The 18258-nt window shown below is 41.3% G+C and overlaps 1 protein-coding gene across 12 annotated transcripts in view; it reads left to right on the forward strand.

Annotated features, from left to right (window-relative positions):
- TNIK (TRAF2 and NCK interacting kinase) overlaps window positions 1-18258 on the forward strand; it is a 317025-nt gene that overhangs the window by 286336 nt on the left and 12431 nt on the right. For 8 of the 12 annotated variants that reach the window (XM_032783680.2, XM_075068395.1, XM_032783676.2 and 5 more), the window contains 6 exons: window positions 3162-3288; window positions 6958-7122; window positions 13890-14004; window positions 14700-14870; window positions 16024-16167; window positions 17689-17823. In XM_032783680.2, coding sequence (XP_032639571.1) covers window positions 3162-3288; window positions 6958-7122; window positions 13890-14004; window positions 14700-14870; window positions 16024-16167; window positions 17689-17823 — 857 coding nt within the window. The remainder of the gene's footprint in view (window positions 1-3161; window positions 3289-6957; window positions 7123-13889; window positions 14005-14699; window positions 14871-16023; window positions 16168-17688; window positions 17824-18258) is intronic. The other 4 variants (XM_075068396.1, XM_075068389.1, XM_075068394.1 and 1 more) reach the window with 2 other exon arrangements.

Raw genomic sequence — 18258 nt, forward strand, 5'->3', positions numbered from 1 at the left:
GCAGCAAAACTCCCACTGAGTTCAGTGAAAGCCAGATCAGGCCTACTGTAGTTGCTATAGTAACTGTACATGCTTGTCATCTTCCAAAACCACAACAGAATAATGCTTGAGGGCCCCCTGTGAGGCCTGGCACTCCCTCAATTCTCATTCTATCTTTATCAGCTGTTCTGCGGCCCTGATCATAGTATCTGAGCCCCAACAATTTATGAATTTATCTGCACAATCCCCTCTGAGGTAGCAAAGTATTTTGAAACCTGTTTAACAAATGGGGATTTGAGGCACAGAAAGAGGAAGGGCCACATCCTCAGCTAGCGTAAATTGACTTCAGTGGAGCTGTGCTGATTTCAACTACCCAAGGATCTGGCCTTCAGTGATCAGTCCAAGGTCACACAAGAATCCTGTGGTGGGGCCAGGATTAGACTACAGCTCTCCTGAGACCCAGTTCGCTGCCTTAACCATAGACCATCACTGGCATGGAAAGAATGAAATAAACAGGGGGGAGTTACAGACTTAAAATACATGTACTACAGCATTATGGTTGTGATCCCTTTGCAAGTCACTTGTTGTACTTGGGTATTGCAGTGTTATGAGATTAGTGCAGGATGTTCCCTGTAGTTCCAAAAGGTATGTCCTCGCTACAGAGTTAACGCAAGTGATCAGGACCCAGATTAGTCTAACCCAGGTATGAGTAGCCACACTGCAAAGCCACACTTGAGTTACTATGTCTTCACTCAAGCTGTGTGTATTGCCAGGACTTCTGGAGGTGTATATCGTGGTTTACGTGCTGCTGTAAGATGAGCCACTCTGATTCTTTCCCAATGAATTGTGGGAAAACTTGTTTCCACTGGGCATACGGGATGAGAGGGGGAATTGTGGGAAGGTATTAGAGACTATCAGCACTCAGGTGATTTAACCTATATCCGTAATGGGTGAGTTACCAGCCCAAGTGAAAGTATCAGCCAAACTCTAACCCACAACTCAACCAGGCTTACAGCACTGCCAAACTTGGGAGGGAGGTTAGGGGCAACACCTGAATAGGAGCATGTGTTAACTGCAGGGAAGATGTTCCCATAGTGATTGCAATATACATGACAGGGCAAATTACAGATAAAGCATCAAATTCACAGGTGGAATACTCCATTTGCACCTGCTGATACCAGTTGTGAATGTGATCCAGAGTCTAAACATCATGACCACATGTGCCAATAAACATTTGGGCACACTTACAGTGCTTGGACACAAAAGGGTACACACACACGACATAAGCAATGTTCTGTGGACAAAAGGTGGGACTTTGCGCGTGCATTGGTGCATGCACGTTTTTATGGGTGCTGCCCAAAGTGGCCTGTTTGTCAACAGTAGCCATTGAGAAGGAGGTGTGCACCTGAATAATGCATTTAAAAATAGACTGCTTTGTGTTGATTGAAAACACCCAATGAAAGCATTCTCAATGCAGGACTTATCAACAACTTCAAAACAGCTGTTGACATGTTTTTTAATATAGATAGACCTGGTTAATCCTTGCTTGGTTTGCTGTTGACCTCTGAGTTCAGTTGAATTTTTGTGTGGCCCCACTATATCAGTAAGAATTGACACACTCAGCACCATGCAGGATCAAGCCATGAGCGCTCCAGGATTGAATGTGATGATCAGTGAAATGCATGGTTTGACATATCTGTACTTACTCAGCACCACGACAAACTAAGTCCGACCTCTCTAATTCTAATGCATACCATGAGGGAAATGGTATGTGTTAAATATGTATTAAAACACATCTTAAACAATCATTCTTTGTTTATAATATATCTATAAGACCTTGTCACTCTATTTATAGCATACTTCCCTTTTTTTGTTTTGATGATACCAGGAGAACACTACTTGTGGCTTGCAGGGTTTGGTGCTGTCCAATCAAGTCATGAGAGCACTTTGTAATACCATAAAGATATAGGCAGGGGGAGCCCTTTATATGTATATATGCACACTACAGTATGTTACATGGGGACCAGCTTAAAGCATGAATGCAATATGCTCCTATTTCACACAATAGGTAAGGCACCTTATGCCAGTGGAGGATCAGGCATGGTGGAGCTCTGCTCCACCACACTGTCTTTAGAATATCCCTGACATGCCCTCTCTGCTTCCACCTCTACATAGGGCAAATTCTTCGCTGGCTATCTCTGGCCACTTTATGCCAATTGCATGATGCAAAGTGGCTTTAACAGACTAGAGAATCCACCCTCTGTCTCTTGCCCTTTTACTTGTATTTGTAAAAACTGAATGATTTTCTCTGGGGAGATAGCACTTGTACTGCTTGGTCATAAAACTCTTTGCATTAGCCTCCAAGTAGATAGATAGACTTTCTTTGCTCTTACAATCAGGTGCACGTGCATACAGGAATAGAATGAGCAAGATTACAATAGGCAAGAACTGAATGACACCCTATAAAGAGAAAGCAGTGAAAATTCACCACAACCTGATCCTTACTCATAGTGCCAAAATAGTAATAAGATTGTCTACACTGCACACTAAGCCTGGGCTCTGACTCAGGTTTGAGCCCAAGTTCTCATTCTGTTCACAGAAAATCAGTCTCACCCAGATCAGCAAATGCTCAAGACCTGAGTCTTAGGACCTGGCTAGGGGGGTGAGTCAGAGCCCAAGTCCCACCATGACTCAAGTGCAAGCCTGGTCATTTACAATGTGGATGCAGGTCAAGCTGCAACCCTGAGTCAGAAGGGCTTTATAGTGCAGTATGCACATGTTAGCATGGCTGTGAGATCTGGGTCCAGCAATCATAAACTCAGGTTTACCATGCAGTGTGGATGCTCAAGCACTGGCTTGGAAACACTGAGTCCACAAGCCCAGGTCTCACAGGGTATGTCTACAGTGGAATAAAAGACCCCCAGCATTGTTGTGGCTGGCACAGGTCAGCTGGCTTGGGCTTGTGGGGTTTGGGCGGCAGGACTAAAAATTACTGTGTTGACATTTGGGGTTGGGGACCCTCCCTATTCATGGGGTCCCAGAGCTTAATGTGCCGTGTAGACATACCCTTGTGGTACACCCAGTTGCATTCTATCTTGAAATGAGATGCAGAAGAAGTAATACATTTTTCTACATTAATGACAGAAATTTGCAACACTAATGTTTTTCCATTTTACCACTAGACCAACAGGAGTTCCTGGAAGCAATGAGCCATACAACCTAGGAATGGTGGCATCCCATGGTCTAGAAACATCCAATGCAGATACATTTAGCAGTATTTCCAGGGAAGGGACTTTAATGGTAAGGGAGGTAAGTCAGAGATAAGAGTTTCTGTGGAACATTTTCAGGAGGTTTTGTCTTCGTAAGCATGAAAAATAATTTTACTGTATATTCTAAACAGAAAATGATTGATTAAATTGTGTTCATTAATGGCTCAGTAATATAATTATATTGTATAAACAAATATGACAAACAAATGATTCTCACAACGACAAACAGCAATGAGTAGTAATACTAGAAGAATGGGATGGGATTTGCTCTAATTTACTCTGTTGTAAAACCAGAGGAAATCCAAGCCAGAAGGGTTGTTCTCAATATACACCATTGTTGGAGATTGGAATCTGGCCCAAAGTTTCCCTTTCTCTTCACCATTTTTCAACCCCTCCCCACCTCCACTTAGCCATCTGCCAAAGACATTCAGTTGATTTAGTATAATTATAACTTCTTATCTGAGCACTCTAATTGCAATATCTTGGCTTCTGTACAAGAAGGACCAAGAAACCTAGAACATAATGTCAATGATTGCATTTATGAAGATGATGGAATGCAAAGTGGAGAAGTCTCCTGGCTGGACATCAAGCATGTCTCCAAAGGTCACAATAAACTTCTGGTTTTAAGAAATTGCTGAAATAAAGCTGTGATTATCCCACAGAATATTTTGGGTACATTTTTGGCCTTTCCAGTTTGAAATCTTGGTCCACCACATTCATCAAATATCCCCAGTTCATTTCTATTTGGCTTCTATTCCACCATTCTTGATCCTCATATGGGTATCCTGATGAGGAGTACAGTATGTAAACAAGGATGATTTAGAGAGATACTACTTTGATTTCAACTGCATTGTGATAAAAGAGCAAGACTGAGGAAGGCACATTAAAAAAATTGCTCATGGAGAAGCCTCAGATTCTTTTTCTGTTGTGGTTCTTTATCATGCTGTAGATTTTCCTGAAACAGGCAGATGGTAATTTTCCTGAAAAGCCCCACTCTGTTGGCAGGTGTTCATCTTGTTGGGGGAGGGGTTCGGCTGAGTCAGTGCAGCCAGTGACTCCTCACCCTGCCTGAACATAAAGGAGTTGAGAGTAGCTGCCTAGAAGGAAAGGATCTAGGATGTGGGATGGGCAGCCCCGAGGGAAGAACCTTAGGAGCTGCCAAGCCTGTGGAGTAGGTTTGAGCTGGTCTTTGATATCTGATTGTTTTGAAATAAAGCCAAACCCCAGGAGGGATGAGAGTTTGGACTTTACATAGTGTCGGAGGTCTTTGTTTTTATAGCAGATTGGAAAAGGTGCCTACTCACAGTCCCCAATGTTCTTAGAGAAGAATGATGATTTATTACTATATCAATTATTTTTTCCTTTGGGGAAAAATAAATCTTCCCAAGGGCTAACCTAGGTGACCTATGAACAGGCACTTGCCCTCCAGCAGTAGATAATGTAGCTGTTTGCCCTTGTCAAAATATTACTCCAGGCCATGGCAGGGATGGGGAGAGAAGGGCAGCACGGTGGTCCCAAACTCTCCACCAGCCAAACACATGCCAGCTGGAAGTAGCCATTTGCAGGAAGAATATACAAAGAAAGGTGAGAGAGCTATTTGCTCTCCTTTTGAAATAGCCAAAGACTTCTCACTGAGACCCAAAGCGTGGGAGAGAAATCCCATGCAACTCCAGAAGAAAGAAAGGAGACAGCAGAAAAAGTCTCACAACTTGAACTTCGTCCTGCTGCAGAATCAGAAATGGATTCAATGCAAAATGAGCACATCGTATAAAACCCATCTAATCCATTACTGCCCCTCAGCCTGGTTTGTACAGAGATTCTTGAAGCATAGTGATACTTGTCCACCTTGTCGTGCCAGTGAAGTTAATTAAATTCAATACAAGTACACGCCACAACCATGATTAACCAGCCACTTTTGAAATGCTGATATTAAGCATTGCTAGTGTAAAACTTGCTCTGCGCAAACAATACCAAATGAGAGCACTGGTGTCAGATAAGGACTTTAAAACTAACAGGCAGCTGAAAAATCAAATTGATAGTAGAAAATATAGTGTCATATACAAATCTTCTGTTGTTCTCTTAGGACCTTATCCAAAGCCCAGTGAAGTCAATGGAAAGACTCTTGTTGACTTGTATGGTCAGGGCTTTTCTGCCCTCTTCCATGCACAAGGACAGTGCCCAGCTTTAAGGTGAAAGGTGTTCAGTAATCAAAGGACATATCCTTTAGCCCATAAGCTAACTGTTTATGCTAAACGATCTGTTCGATCTTGTATTTAGCTGTGACATTGTTAGTGTTTTTCCCAGACCTGAAGACGAGCTCTGCATAGCTTGAAAGCTTGTCTCTCTCACCAGCAGAAGTTGGTCCAAAAAAAGATATTACCTCACCCACCTTGTCTCTCTAATATCCTGGGACCAATAACGCTGCATAAAGCAAAAGGTTATCACACTTAGCAGCTGCACTTGTTACCCTAGTCAGATTGTGTTTTGAGGGGTCTTTACAAACACTTCAGATGGCCACATCTCCTTAGCTACAGAAATTGATAGGCTGCAAGTGTGATTGCTAATAAAAATAGCAATGGGGGAGAACTTCCATAACAAGACCTGTCTGCATGGGAAAAACACGTTAGAGAGGGTGGTTGCTTGTTTGAAAGAAACAGGGCCCTTGTCTGCACAGGTGTCTAATATAGACAGTTACTTGGCAGACTCAGTTATGTCATGGAGAAATGGAGACTGACCTTGAATTCTAAACATTGATGAGCCCCACAGCAGTTTCAGGTAAATCATTTCTTCCTTCCTCTGTCTTTGGTACTTGACTAACGTGAGAATTTGGCAGCTGCAAGGATCAGGGCTGTGTCATCTGTGGCTGCATATCACAACCCCCTGATAATAGTAGCAGTCAGTTGGAATTGTAGTGCCCTGCCTGTGAGTTCTGCTAGACTCCTGATTCTCCAAACAGGTATCACACATGACTTGTGCAGTCTAGAGAGAAGATCTGCTTTGTTGGTTGCTAGTGGGCCTATAAGAAAGGAGGAAATTAAGTAAGACTTTCTTGGATTAGAGCACTTACTTAAAAATGTATCTGGAGTAGGTTTTTCTCCTCTCCACAGAGGTGTGTAACCCTTGTTGATACTAATGGGAGCTTTGTGTGCATAGCAAGACAAGAATAGATCTGTTATTCTGTGGAAGGGAAATGTTGATGCAGTTCATTGATGTTTTGTGCTCCAGAAGATTGCTTTTGGAGCTGTATTAGCGATCTTGGGAATCCTGCAATCAGACCCCTTATCACTGTAGCTTTTAAAAGGCAGAGGGACCAAATCTGCCCTCCACCATACAAGCCCAGATCTCACAGAAGTCAGTGGGCGTTGGCCTTCTCACAGACTGACTTGGGTGTACCATTGGACCCAGGGGGATTTGCACCTGCATGCCCAAAGTGAGAATTTGGTCCATGGTTACTTTGTTACAAAAAGGTTGATTCAAAATCATCATCATCAGACATCTCCTGTTGGTGTAACATGGCTAATTGCTTCTGAAGTTACTTTGTGATTAATTCTCTCTTCCTCCTGTTTTATATTTTGCTGCTTGCCAGATTTGCATGGGGTGAATATGGCAGTGAGGGCTCTTGTTCTGTGCTTGCTTTGATACCTGGGTTACTGCATTAGATCTATTTGTTTTTTCCTTCTCCTCTTCCTTGTACCTTGTGTCTCTGCAGACCACTGGTGAAAAAAAGCGTTCTAGCCATGCAGCCAGCAATGGCTTTGCTGGGCACATCAATCTCCCTGATCTGGTGCAGCAAAGCCACTCACCTGCAGGCACACCGACTGAGGCCCTGGGGCGAGTCTCCACGCATGCGCAAGACATGGACTCAGTGGCTGAAGTAGGTGGTGGGGCCTCTTTGTTACACGGCTATTTCTCTTCCTTCGCATTGCTTTGAACAAGAATTAACATCCACTGAGGAAGGGGCTTTCTCAGTGTTTTCCTCCAGTCATCTCTGCTTGCCTCTCTCTTTGTTTCCAGTCCAGGATTATGATTATGAATGTAGTTGAAGTAACATTGATTCCACTTAGTAATAGGTAAATCGTTATATGTTTTAATGGCGGAAATTTGCACTGGGGCTCATTTCAAACCCGGCAGTTGATGTCAATGTTTAGTGATATTGGGTTTGAACCAAACATCCCAGAAGTTTGTAAAAGTCCAGATGTGGGTCTCAACTTAACAACTTGGGGTGAAATCTTGGCCCTATTGAAATCATTTTACCTTTGACTCCACTGAGGCCCAGATTCTACCCTCTGGCTCATCTCTAATGGGAAGATGAACTAAAAGATTGACTAGAAAGATGCTGTGAAGTTCTTTAGGCCAAAAATGTAGCATACCTTTCAAGTTGTGGGTGTTTCCATTCAGGATGAAGTGACTCTGATACCAGCTGGTTGGCAGTGAAGTGGTTAAATGTGATTTTTTTTTTTTTCTGCATAGGATACAAAAATCGTAACAAACTCAAGTTCTTACATATAAACAAAGTGAATCAAAGCCTGCCATTCACAGTCGCTTACTATATATCATACACACTTTTCTTTGGGCCAAATTCTGCTCTCAGATGCATGCCCACATCACGCAGTATTAAGTAAAATCTGTGGGTGAATGTCCAATAAGAAATAAACCTTTTATTTTGTTGTGTAGATCATTTAGTCTATGTCCTATCATCTTATTCTCTTCACTTTAGATTATCCAGCTGTTTTGAGGATCCCTGTTAATATTAATAAATTAAAAATTGGGTTGAAATAAAGGATCCCATTCCTTCTAAAATGTAAGGATCTATGGTACATGTTTTGGCCTAAAGGTTTTATCTGTTTCCTTCTAAGGAGAAGAGGAGTCAGTTGTTTATAAAAGCAAATATTTCTGAGGTCATTCTCAGACTGTTCTTAAAAATGGAGACACAACATGAAGGAATTGTGTTTAACTACATACATTTATAGTTTAAGTGCCAAAAAAATCCTGTACGTTTCAAAAATAGAATTTTTGGGGCTGGACAAGCTGAGGATGGGTATAAGCTGAGAGTTTTGGCTTCAGTTCAGACTCCCGAATGACTCACAGTACCGCTAGCAGAATCCTCCTGTCACAGCAGGAATCTGCATAGATGTCTTGTTGCATGGAAGTTTGGAATGGAGGATGAAAGTCACCCCAGAGCAAGTGTGTACATACTTAAGCCCTGCATAAGGGCTTCATGGGGTCTGTGTTGTCTGAGTTCATGCAGGGCTGCCTACATACCTCTATGCAGCAGGGCAAAGATCCCCATGCTGGCCTTGTATATGTGCAGAAGTTATACAGATCCAGCGGCCCCAGGCACCTCAGACAGATGACATGATGGGGCTGCAGCTGCTATGCAGACTCACTGGCTGGAGGAGTAGCTGTGCAAGAACTGTGTGGTAGCACTTTGCCCTGGCCCTGTTCTGGGGGGGGGGGGGGGGTGGAATAGTCTGTATGGGTGGAATGGATTTCTCCTTTAGTGAGAGGGCTGTGGGAAGAAGAATTCTAAGTGTTCGCAGTCTATTCCTGCAGAGAAATAATTATTTCTACATTACACCATCACACATGTATTCTAACTGCCCCGTGGCAGACTCAGATTATATGTTCATCCCTTGTGAAACAGTGTCAGTCATGCTGACTAATGTCAAAGATAATATAGAGAGTATTGTGGCATGTACCTGTGTTGTGTAGGAAGCGAGTAAGATGACCCAAGCTTGTTTAAAGTGAATCATTTGGGTATATCTATTAAAAATCAGTTTTCTTGTATTTTTTATTTTGGTCACTTTAATCACGAGTGGGTTTGAACCTGGGCTACGGAAGTGACAGATAGTGATTACTCCACCTGTAGCTTGGCAGAACTAGCTGTGATATGTCAGGGCTAAACAGAATGGAGGAGAGCTAGTATTATCTCATACTGCAGCTTGGGAAGCTGAGACAGATGTTTATAAAAGGTTGAACGGGACCTGCAGGAAGATGAGGTCTTAATATTTAAATAACAGATTTGAAAGTTATTAAAATGCCAGCGCTTTAAATGGAGAATAGCTGAGTCTGAGCAAAGAAAGAAAAAGCTTGATGCGTCAGAATGGAGGATTTCATCCATTGTAAATGGTGTATTTGAAAGTGCCTTATCCTTAGTTGGAAAAAAAAATCCCGGTAAGTATTAAATTTTCCCTTCTAGAGTTGCTGATAATTCATGGAAAATTTTGAAAAAGACATTTTATGTAGAAACAATTCTGCTTGTGTATATTTATCTCACACGTGTGTGTGTGTGTGTGTGTGTGTGTGTGTGTGTGTGTGTGTGTGTACACAAAATAGTGCCTGTGTGTATATCTGTCCGACCCGAATGCGGGTTCGGTAAAGTTCTTTTGATCGAGTGAGGAAAAACCAAGACCAGACAGACTGGAAACTTGAAAAACACCACGTGGCCGTTTATTAACAGGGAAAAAATCACAACTTGGGCTGGGGAGGAGCACTTCTATCAACTAACAGTACCATTAACACAATCTAAACCAAGCTATTTACATGCATTAACACATAACCAAATACTTCAAAACCAATTAATAGCACTATGAGTATAGGAAACCTGTACACAACCTAAAACAAACTATTTACATCTATTAACATCAAAACCAACTGCTAAAAGGTAAACGAATACACCAAATTAAAGGAATTGTGTGCACACTTAACCAAATATTATTATTAAAGACACCAAGTTGAACTTAATAGCAGTTATTTAAACAACTCACTTTTGGTACCATATACACATATATTTATGACAGATAGCAGCATATGCAGTGGTATACCAAATAAGGGGAAAAAGCAAGGGAGAGGTTAGGCAAAGCACAGACAGTTAGTGAGCAAGTACCGTATTCCAGGATCAGCTGACCAGCAGAACAGACACCAGAAGCATACCGAATCTGTGGAAAAATACCGTAGAATAAATAAGCAATCCGTAGAAAATACCGTTGCAAAAATAATAAATCCGTGAAAAATACCGTGGAAATAATAAGTAAAACACACGACACGAGCCAGCTATATCCGGAGGAGACCCCCGTCTGAAGGGTTGATCAGGTCCCTCAGTCAGTTAGCGGATACTCCTACAGACCCTGGCTTGAGGCATGGTTTTATTCCAGGGACTGTTTTACACCTGGCAGAATTTGATTGGTCCCTAGCTCCCCCACCCTCCAGGTTCCGAGCTGTTGCTCCCTACGTGGGCAGATTTTGCACATGGCACACAAGAAACCGCTAGAAGCTGCACTCAGCACACTAGCATAGTTTTGCACACAACCCTAATCCGACCCTTTGAACTGCATTACTATTGGTCAGATTGGGCCCCTTTGCACAAGGCACGCTGGTGTTATGCACACAGCACTAACCTGATCCCTGGGTTGCTGGGCAGAAGAGCAGGAGACTGCACACGGCCCTAGCCTAACCTCTAGGTGACCAGGTAAAAAGGCAGGAATCTGCACACGGCCCTCTAAGGTTGCACACCGCACTACGGTGCTTCACACAGTACTAGTGTGACCTTTAGATGACCGACAATTGGCCATACAGACACCATGTTAGGCCAGAGGCCTTTGGGCTCCGACATATCTATGGATTATATTTTGCTAATATGTTTGCATGAAAGTATGTGTTTTGCAGAGTTCATCTCAGGCTGTTAATTCTCTGCATGGGAATTAATTATTCTTTATTTTTGACATCACATTCTGTTGTTATGGAGACAACAGTGATGTCACAGAAGATTATGAGTAAGGGAGAAAGGTAGGGGAAAAACAACAGGAGAATCATGGAAGGTAGGCACTGAAAACAACTGCTAGCTCATCTAAACCATCTCCCTGCCAGTGCAGGAATGTGTCCGAAGGTACAGTTTCTAGTGTTTTCTCTGGTTAATGTTAAATCTTGAGCAAGGAGGCTGCTTCTACTTTCCTTGGTGGCTATTCCACAGTACATCTTCCTGTCCGGAAGTTTCTCCTGATATTAGGCCTACATTTTCTGTTTCTAAATGTAATCTCCTTAGCCTTAGTTATATCTCCTTGTACCATCCTAAATAATCCCTCTGCCATCTTGGTGTTTACACCCTTCAGATATTTGTAGGCTGTTAAAATAGTTCCTTAATCGTACTTTAGCCAGGCTTTACTTAAGGGGGTACAGTTGACAGAGTCCCTACTCCCATTGACTGTCAATGGGACTTTGGCTCCAAAGTCACTTAAGTGCTTTTGAAAAGTTTATTCATAAAGCTTTTTTCAAATTCCCCTATGTCAGCCCTCCCAGTCCCCTGATCATTCTTGTTGCAGATGAACTGTTTATTCAAACTGAATTTTTGTTCATTGTGATATTACTTTGCGCTTTTATGGCATTTTCCATCCTCAAACTTTGTTTGTTGGAAGTGTGTTGAATAAGAGAAGTTTCACGATTCCTCTGTGGGGTAGTTGTGGTCACTATTCTGATCCCCCAAGGGCATTCTGGGACATAGAGTATAAGTGACTTCCCTGAGGTTATGCAGTGTGCCAAAGTTCTGAGTTTGAATTAGAACCATGATCTCCTGGCTCCCAGTCCTTCCGCTTTAATAATAATGACCGCCTTTACCCCTTTATATATATATATATATATATATATATATATTTTGTATAAAATATGCTTGGTGATAAATAGCAGAGAAGAATAGGGAGAATCTGACATAGCAGAATTGTTTCTAAATCAAATGCCTTTCTGAGTGTTCCATGAGTTAGACTTTAAGAAGACCTTCATTCACCGAACCTTCACAGGGAGATTTTGGAAGCCAAATATCTGAATCATGAAAAACTCAGGAGAGCTCTTTTCAACAAAATATTTGCTCTTAAACTTATTAGCTTAATCCGTTCCTCGGGAGATCTTTGCTTGAAACCCGAGTAGCATTTTGAGAGCAGTGTAAGATTATGCTTACCTTTGAGAGAGCTACCCTTATAAAAGTATATGCTTATCTTCCTGTAGTCAGGGTGTTATGCAATTACTCAGTGCAGTGGCTTTGAGCTCTGGCTTTGTACAGAGATAGCAAATTTGATTTTGGCTCTTGGTGGCTTAAAAGAAATCTGTGCTTAGGAGTAAAAATGAGTAATGTTTCTTCTCTTGTGGAAACACTTGATTCTTGCTATTTTAACAGTGTTTAATATAGGTCATAAATATAGCGTATCCTGAGTAAATGCGAAGGTAGAAGAATAAGCTGCTCAAGTATGGGGAAGAAAACATGCCACCATGAGTCCCATGATAAGAATTTCATTTTGTTCAGGAGAAGGTCTTAGCCTCATTTTCCTGCACTAACAAAACATGAGTTTAAAAATAGAGCAATGTAATTTCTCTCAGTTTCCTATCGCAGAGTCTCAGCTTTGTCATCAGCTATGATATGTTCTGGTTTAGTTTTATTTGCTAAGAAATGACCTTTGGGGTCCTCACACTTTAACTGTACAGTCATTTAAGTTAACTTCTTGAAACAAAGTAGTCCATTGAAATACCTCCAATCCTGAGGGGTATGATTTAATAACAGTGTATATTGTGCATGTGAAGTGGTTATATCTATGTTATACACTGCAGAACCATGGTAGATCACAGAGCAACATGATCAATTTCAATTAACTCATTTCTTGGAACACCTCACCTGGGCTCTGTCCACTAATCCACTTCTGCCAGCAGTTGGGACTACTTCTAAGACACCAAATCTCTGCTACCAACCTGATACAAAAATGTTTCCTCCCCTTTCCTACCCTCCGCATCCCCACAAACATGTGCTTTCATATGAGAATTTAAAGTAGCTTGACAAACAAGATGAGCAGTATTCAGTCCTGGACCAATGATAGATTTAAAGTCCAATATCAAATACCCCATCAGGACCAGAAATGGTGGGGAACTGGGGGATGTAGAGGGCCAGGATTTGTAACTTTAACAATGAGAGAAGTATTTCTGTTTTTGCCCTGGCATATCTCAGGGTAGTGAATAGCCAAACTGTCACATTATGATGTCTGCAAAAGCTCACCAAGGCAATTCTCAGAGGTTTCTAAAATGTATTATTTATTTTTCTCTCTTTCTGAGAACTGTGTAGTGAAGATATACTGATTAAAACATCTTAGCTTTACAAGCATAGACATCCAAAAAAAGCAATGGGAATACTTTAAAAAACTCTCAAACGGTCCTGCAGTAGTTTTTCTGTCAAATGTGTGGCATGTCTCAACTACACACTGATGCTGATTAGTGTGGTTTAAAATTTTCATTTGTGCTTGTCTGGGATGTCCTGCAAAATTTATTCCTGGATTCACCATTCATGAGATGCGGTCATACCAAACCTTTGTCAATAAGACTTTTCTTCCACATCATTCTGTGTTTGGTAATTAGCACTTATGGTGCATATTGTAGTACCTTTCATTTTCAAAGCACTATGCAAACTTCCGTGAATTTACCCTTTTTATATAATGTTTATTAATGATTTTTTCAGTGTATATAGACAACTGATCTGACAGGGCAAAGAGAGTGATTTTGAACAGTCTTCCATCTGGGAAGATTCTAGTTTGTTGTTCACTGGAAGCAAAAACATTGGTATTAAGTATTATTCCCTTCCTCTGAGCCATCATCCTCTTTCTTGCTTTATAGTATGGCATGGGAAGTAGCACCAAAGCCTCTTTCACTCCATTTGTGGATACCAGAGTGTATCAGACCTCCCCTACTGATGAGGATGAAGATGATGATGAGGAATCATCTGCTACAGGTAGGAAGCAATGCAGCCCAAAATGGGATATGGACTAAATGAGATCAGAATGTACACCCAGAACATAACCCAAATCTTAAAACATTCATTAACTCCTCTTTGGGTTGTTTTTTATTTCTTCTTCTTTCTGTCCAAAACCCAGAAATGATGATATACCATGAGAGAGGTCTGAAGGAAGCAGGAACTATAGGGAAAATGTGCTCACCCTCCCTGTCAGTGGGAGAGAGATTTCCAGGACCCTTTTGCAGATTCAAGTAGAGGTTTGGGTAGTTAAGAAAGTTTGGTTGCTGCTATTATTATTTATTTAATTGTACCAAGACCCCATTGTGCTAGACACTGTTCAAACACAGACCAAAAATGTAGTCCATGAGCCACTGAGCTCACAATCAAGGTATAAGACAAGAAATAGCAGGTGGATACTGACAGACTGGAAGGGAGCTCAAGGAAACAATGAGACAATTTTGGTGAGCATGACACGCTTTGATCTTAGCACACCAGCTACCTAAGCTTTTGGTGTTCATCCATCACCTAAATATTTATCATAAATCAAAGGCCAGGTCATTTGTTGCATTTTTAATATCTTCTCTCTAATCAGAAAATAAAACGAACATTTCTCTGCTGAATCAAGCAGACTGGAAAAGTCACCCAGTTGTGATGGAGTTGAGGAAGCTGCTACTAATATGTTTTCTTTTTAGCACTGTTTACCAGTGAACTGCTTAGACAAGAACAGGCCAAACTGAATGAGGCAAGGAAAATCTCTGTGGTAAATGTGAACCCTACCAATATCCGCCCTCACAGCGACACGCCGGAGATCCGAAAGTACAAGAAGCGCTTCAATTCGGAAATACTTTGTGCTGCTTTATGGGGTAAACTGCTAACTACCTTACACTTGTTGCAAAGTTTTCTAGAGCCTGGAGCGAAAAATGAAATGTGAATGGTTTTAAAGACTACTTCACCATGCGACCGTGCCTCAGTCTGCAGCAGCCTCACACTACACAACAGGCATTTTGAGCAATTTGTAACTGATGGAAACTTGAGGACCCAAGAACTCGTCTGCATCGTGAGTTACTGTGCAGCAAACCAAGGTGTGAATCTATAGCACACCAGCTTGCCATGCAGTAGCATCTCCTGTGGACACTGTTACACTGCAGAGTGCAGCTTCACTACTTGAAAGCACAGTAATTTGCTATGTAGACAAGCTCTACGTTAAGTGTCCACGTTACCTATAGCCTGTTAAATGGGCCCTTAGACACCCAAAGGTGTCTCATTGCCAGTTAGACATCCACCTTTGAAACTGAGGGCTTTAATTATGCATTCAAGCTTGAAAATTGAGATCTCTGTTTCAGAAACTCATTCTGCCTTGTATTTGTTTCATTACTATAGTGTATTGTCCAGCAATTTACATGATAAGTACTTGCTTTTAATGGTTATGCTATTGTAGTCAGGGTATTAAGAAGCAACATGCGGTAAAATTTTCAAGAATGCCCAAGTGACTCAGCAGCCTAAGTCCAATTTTCAATAGTGAACTTTAATGAGAATTAGCAGCCTAAGTGTCATGGATTTTTTCACTACTGAAAATGGGTCTTAGGCAGCTAAGTTACTTGAGCATTCCTGAAAATTTTATTCATGCTCTAGTGATAGAGCAGTGGATAGAGACCTCTCCTCCTTTCTGTGCTGGGCAACCTTGGCCAAAGCAGTTTTCACCTCTTTGTGCCTGAATTTGCCAATGTATAAAATGGAGATGAAAATATCTACAGAAATGGAAGTGAAGTCATGGAGTGCTTCTCATGATGCTGGCCATATTTATGGTACATAGTCTGATGCTAGATTGGCACAGTTGTGTTTGTTGTCCTTCCTGGGAGCCTGAAGTAACAGAGAATGAGATTTAAGGCCTGATTCAAAGTCCATGGAAATCAGCTGAAAGACTTGCATTGTCTTCAATAGGCTTTGGACCAAGCCCTTAAAGCAGCAGCAGTGCAGTGCGGTTTAAGTCATCTCGTTTGCTTGTTTAATATCTAGGTGTTAACCTACTTGTGGGTACAGAAAATGGACTGATGCTGTTGGATCGAAGTGGCCAAGGAAAGGTCTACAACCTGATCAACAGAAGGCGATTTCAACAGATGGATGTGCTAGAAGGACTTAATGTCCTTGTAACAATATCAGGTACATCTGTTACTGTGCTTCACTGTTCACAAGCCTTTCCTTTCTAATTTCCTGGGAGCAGTTCTGTTTCAGACAAAACCCAGTCCCTTAATGGCAGAAGAAGGACTGAAGGATTAGCTTTGAGTTTAATTACAGAATCAAAGAAATTAGATCTGGAAAACACCTCTTAGGGCATCTTGTTCCATCCTCAACTGCAAGAGTGCCCGGCTGCACCTCTATAATCAAGGGCTTGTCGCCATTTCAGTTTTCAGCCAACAACTCTGTGCTCTTGACCCTGAATCAAAGGATAATTTGGGTATTTAAATATTCAAGCCTGTTTGTATGGGCACTCCATATGCAGAACTCCCATGGAAGTAATGTGACTTCCCACCTATAGACAGGTTACAAAATCAGACTATTAGAATAAGCTCCGATTTGAGAAAGCTGACGCTAGTATCCCCATCATCCATAGATGGGAGGGGATAGGGAATTGCAGAAACCTTTCCTGTTAACTTATTTTTCACATTTAATTCTCACTGGGGAGAGTGATAAAATTTACTCCAATGAAATAATTTGATAGCTGTAGTTTTGTTTGTGATGCTGTCCCTTTCTCTCATTTTATTTAATATTTTCTTCCTACTAACCACTGAAGTGTAGACTTTTCTTCCCTTCACTGAAGATTTCTTTTAAAATGTTGCTTCCTGATTTACCTTCTTATATTGCTCCTATGTACTTTTGTAAAGAATATAAATTATAGGAATTGTAGTACCATAGGAAGAAAAATGTGATGGTAGAACTCCACTAATGAGCATCTGTGGTGAGCTTAACTAATACAGACTTGTCAAGATGATTGGAATATTGCGTATGTGTGATTTGAAATTCTCTGAGTTGAGTATTAGCTAGTTAATCTACTGGCTAATGGCTTTACTCCACTAACTTCAGTGGGAGTCATGTAATGCATCTGAACTGGGTCTTTTTTAAGGCTTACTAGTGATAACCCATGAAATATTCACATTTGAGTAACAGGATATGGGCTCATGTCCTGTTAGACTGCAGCCACTAGAGGGTGACATGATCACACTTTCCCAAATCTGACAATCTGTCCAGTAGAGTGCTGTGCTACACCACATAGCCAGACACAGAAATTTCGTGCATGGTCAAGTAATAGAATTTATCTCAAATAGCAGTAGCTGGTGAGCAAGCTTAAAATTACAGAGCTACTCAGAAGGGTTTGTGAACCAGGTGAAGTCAGAAGGTGTTTAGATGTGGGAGAATGATATGAGGAAAGCTCATGCGGTGAGGTTGGAATGTATAGTGGATCAATGTCATGCAATGCGATGATCCTAAATGAGTTGTGATATGCAGGGATTGAACCCAGGACCTCTGGATCCAAAACCATGAGCTTTCACTGCCAAAACTAAAACACTCTTTTGTTAGACAAAACTCATAAACCTGTAGTGGTGGCTGGGACATACAGAGGGGGACAGTGTGTCACAATGAGTGTGAGTTACAGTTGAATTGTATTTTTTCATTTTTCATTAGGAAAGAAGAACAAGCTGCGAGTTTACTACCTTTCATGGTTAAGAAATAGAATTTTACACAATGACCCTGAAGTAGAAAAGAAGCAAGGCTGGATTACTGTTGGAGACTTGGAAGGCTGCATACATTACAAAGTTGGTAAGTGGAACAGGATGTATGTACTGTATCTGGTCACCTCATGAGGATTTCACTTGAAGGATGTTTTAAGAAATTCAGTGTAGCCATTAAAACCACAAATTAAGCAACCAATACGTTTGTTCTAGTACTGAAAGAGAAACACTTAGGCATCAATAGTAGTGAACTTGAGGGACAACTCTGCTTGATGTTTACGTGATTCTAAGGGCCAGATTCCCCCTCTCACTGTTGTAAATCAGGACTAACTCTGCTAAAGTTTATGGGGTCACACCAATGTAAAATTGGTGTCGCTGAGAGAAAAATCGGACTCTTAATCATTCATCTTCCCACTAATCATTGACCAGTTGGTCTTAAGAGGTCTTCACTCAGTTTTCCTTATTTCTGAACAAGTCACAATTTTGAAGAGACTTTTCTTTTATCACAGTTTCACCCAGGCAG

Source organism: Chelonoidis abingdonii, chromosome 8 (genome assembly GCF_003597395.2).
Source record: "Chelonoidis abingdonii isolate Lonesome George chromosome 8, CheloAbing_2.0, whole genome shotgun sequence".
Lineage (NCBI taxonomy): Eukaryota > Metazoa > Chordata > Testudines > Testudinidae > Chelonoidis > Chelonoidis abingdonii.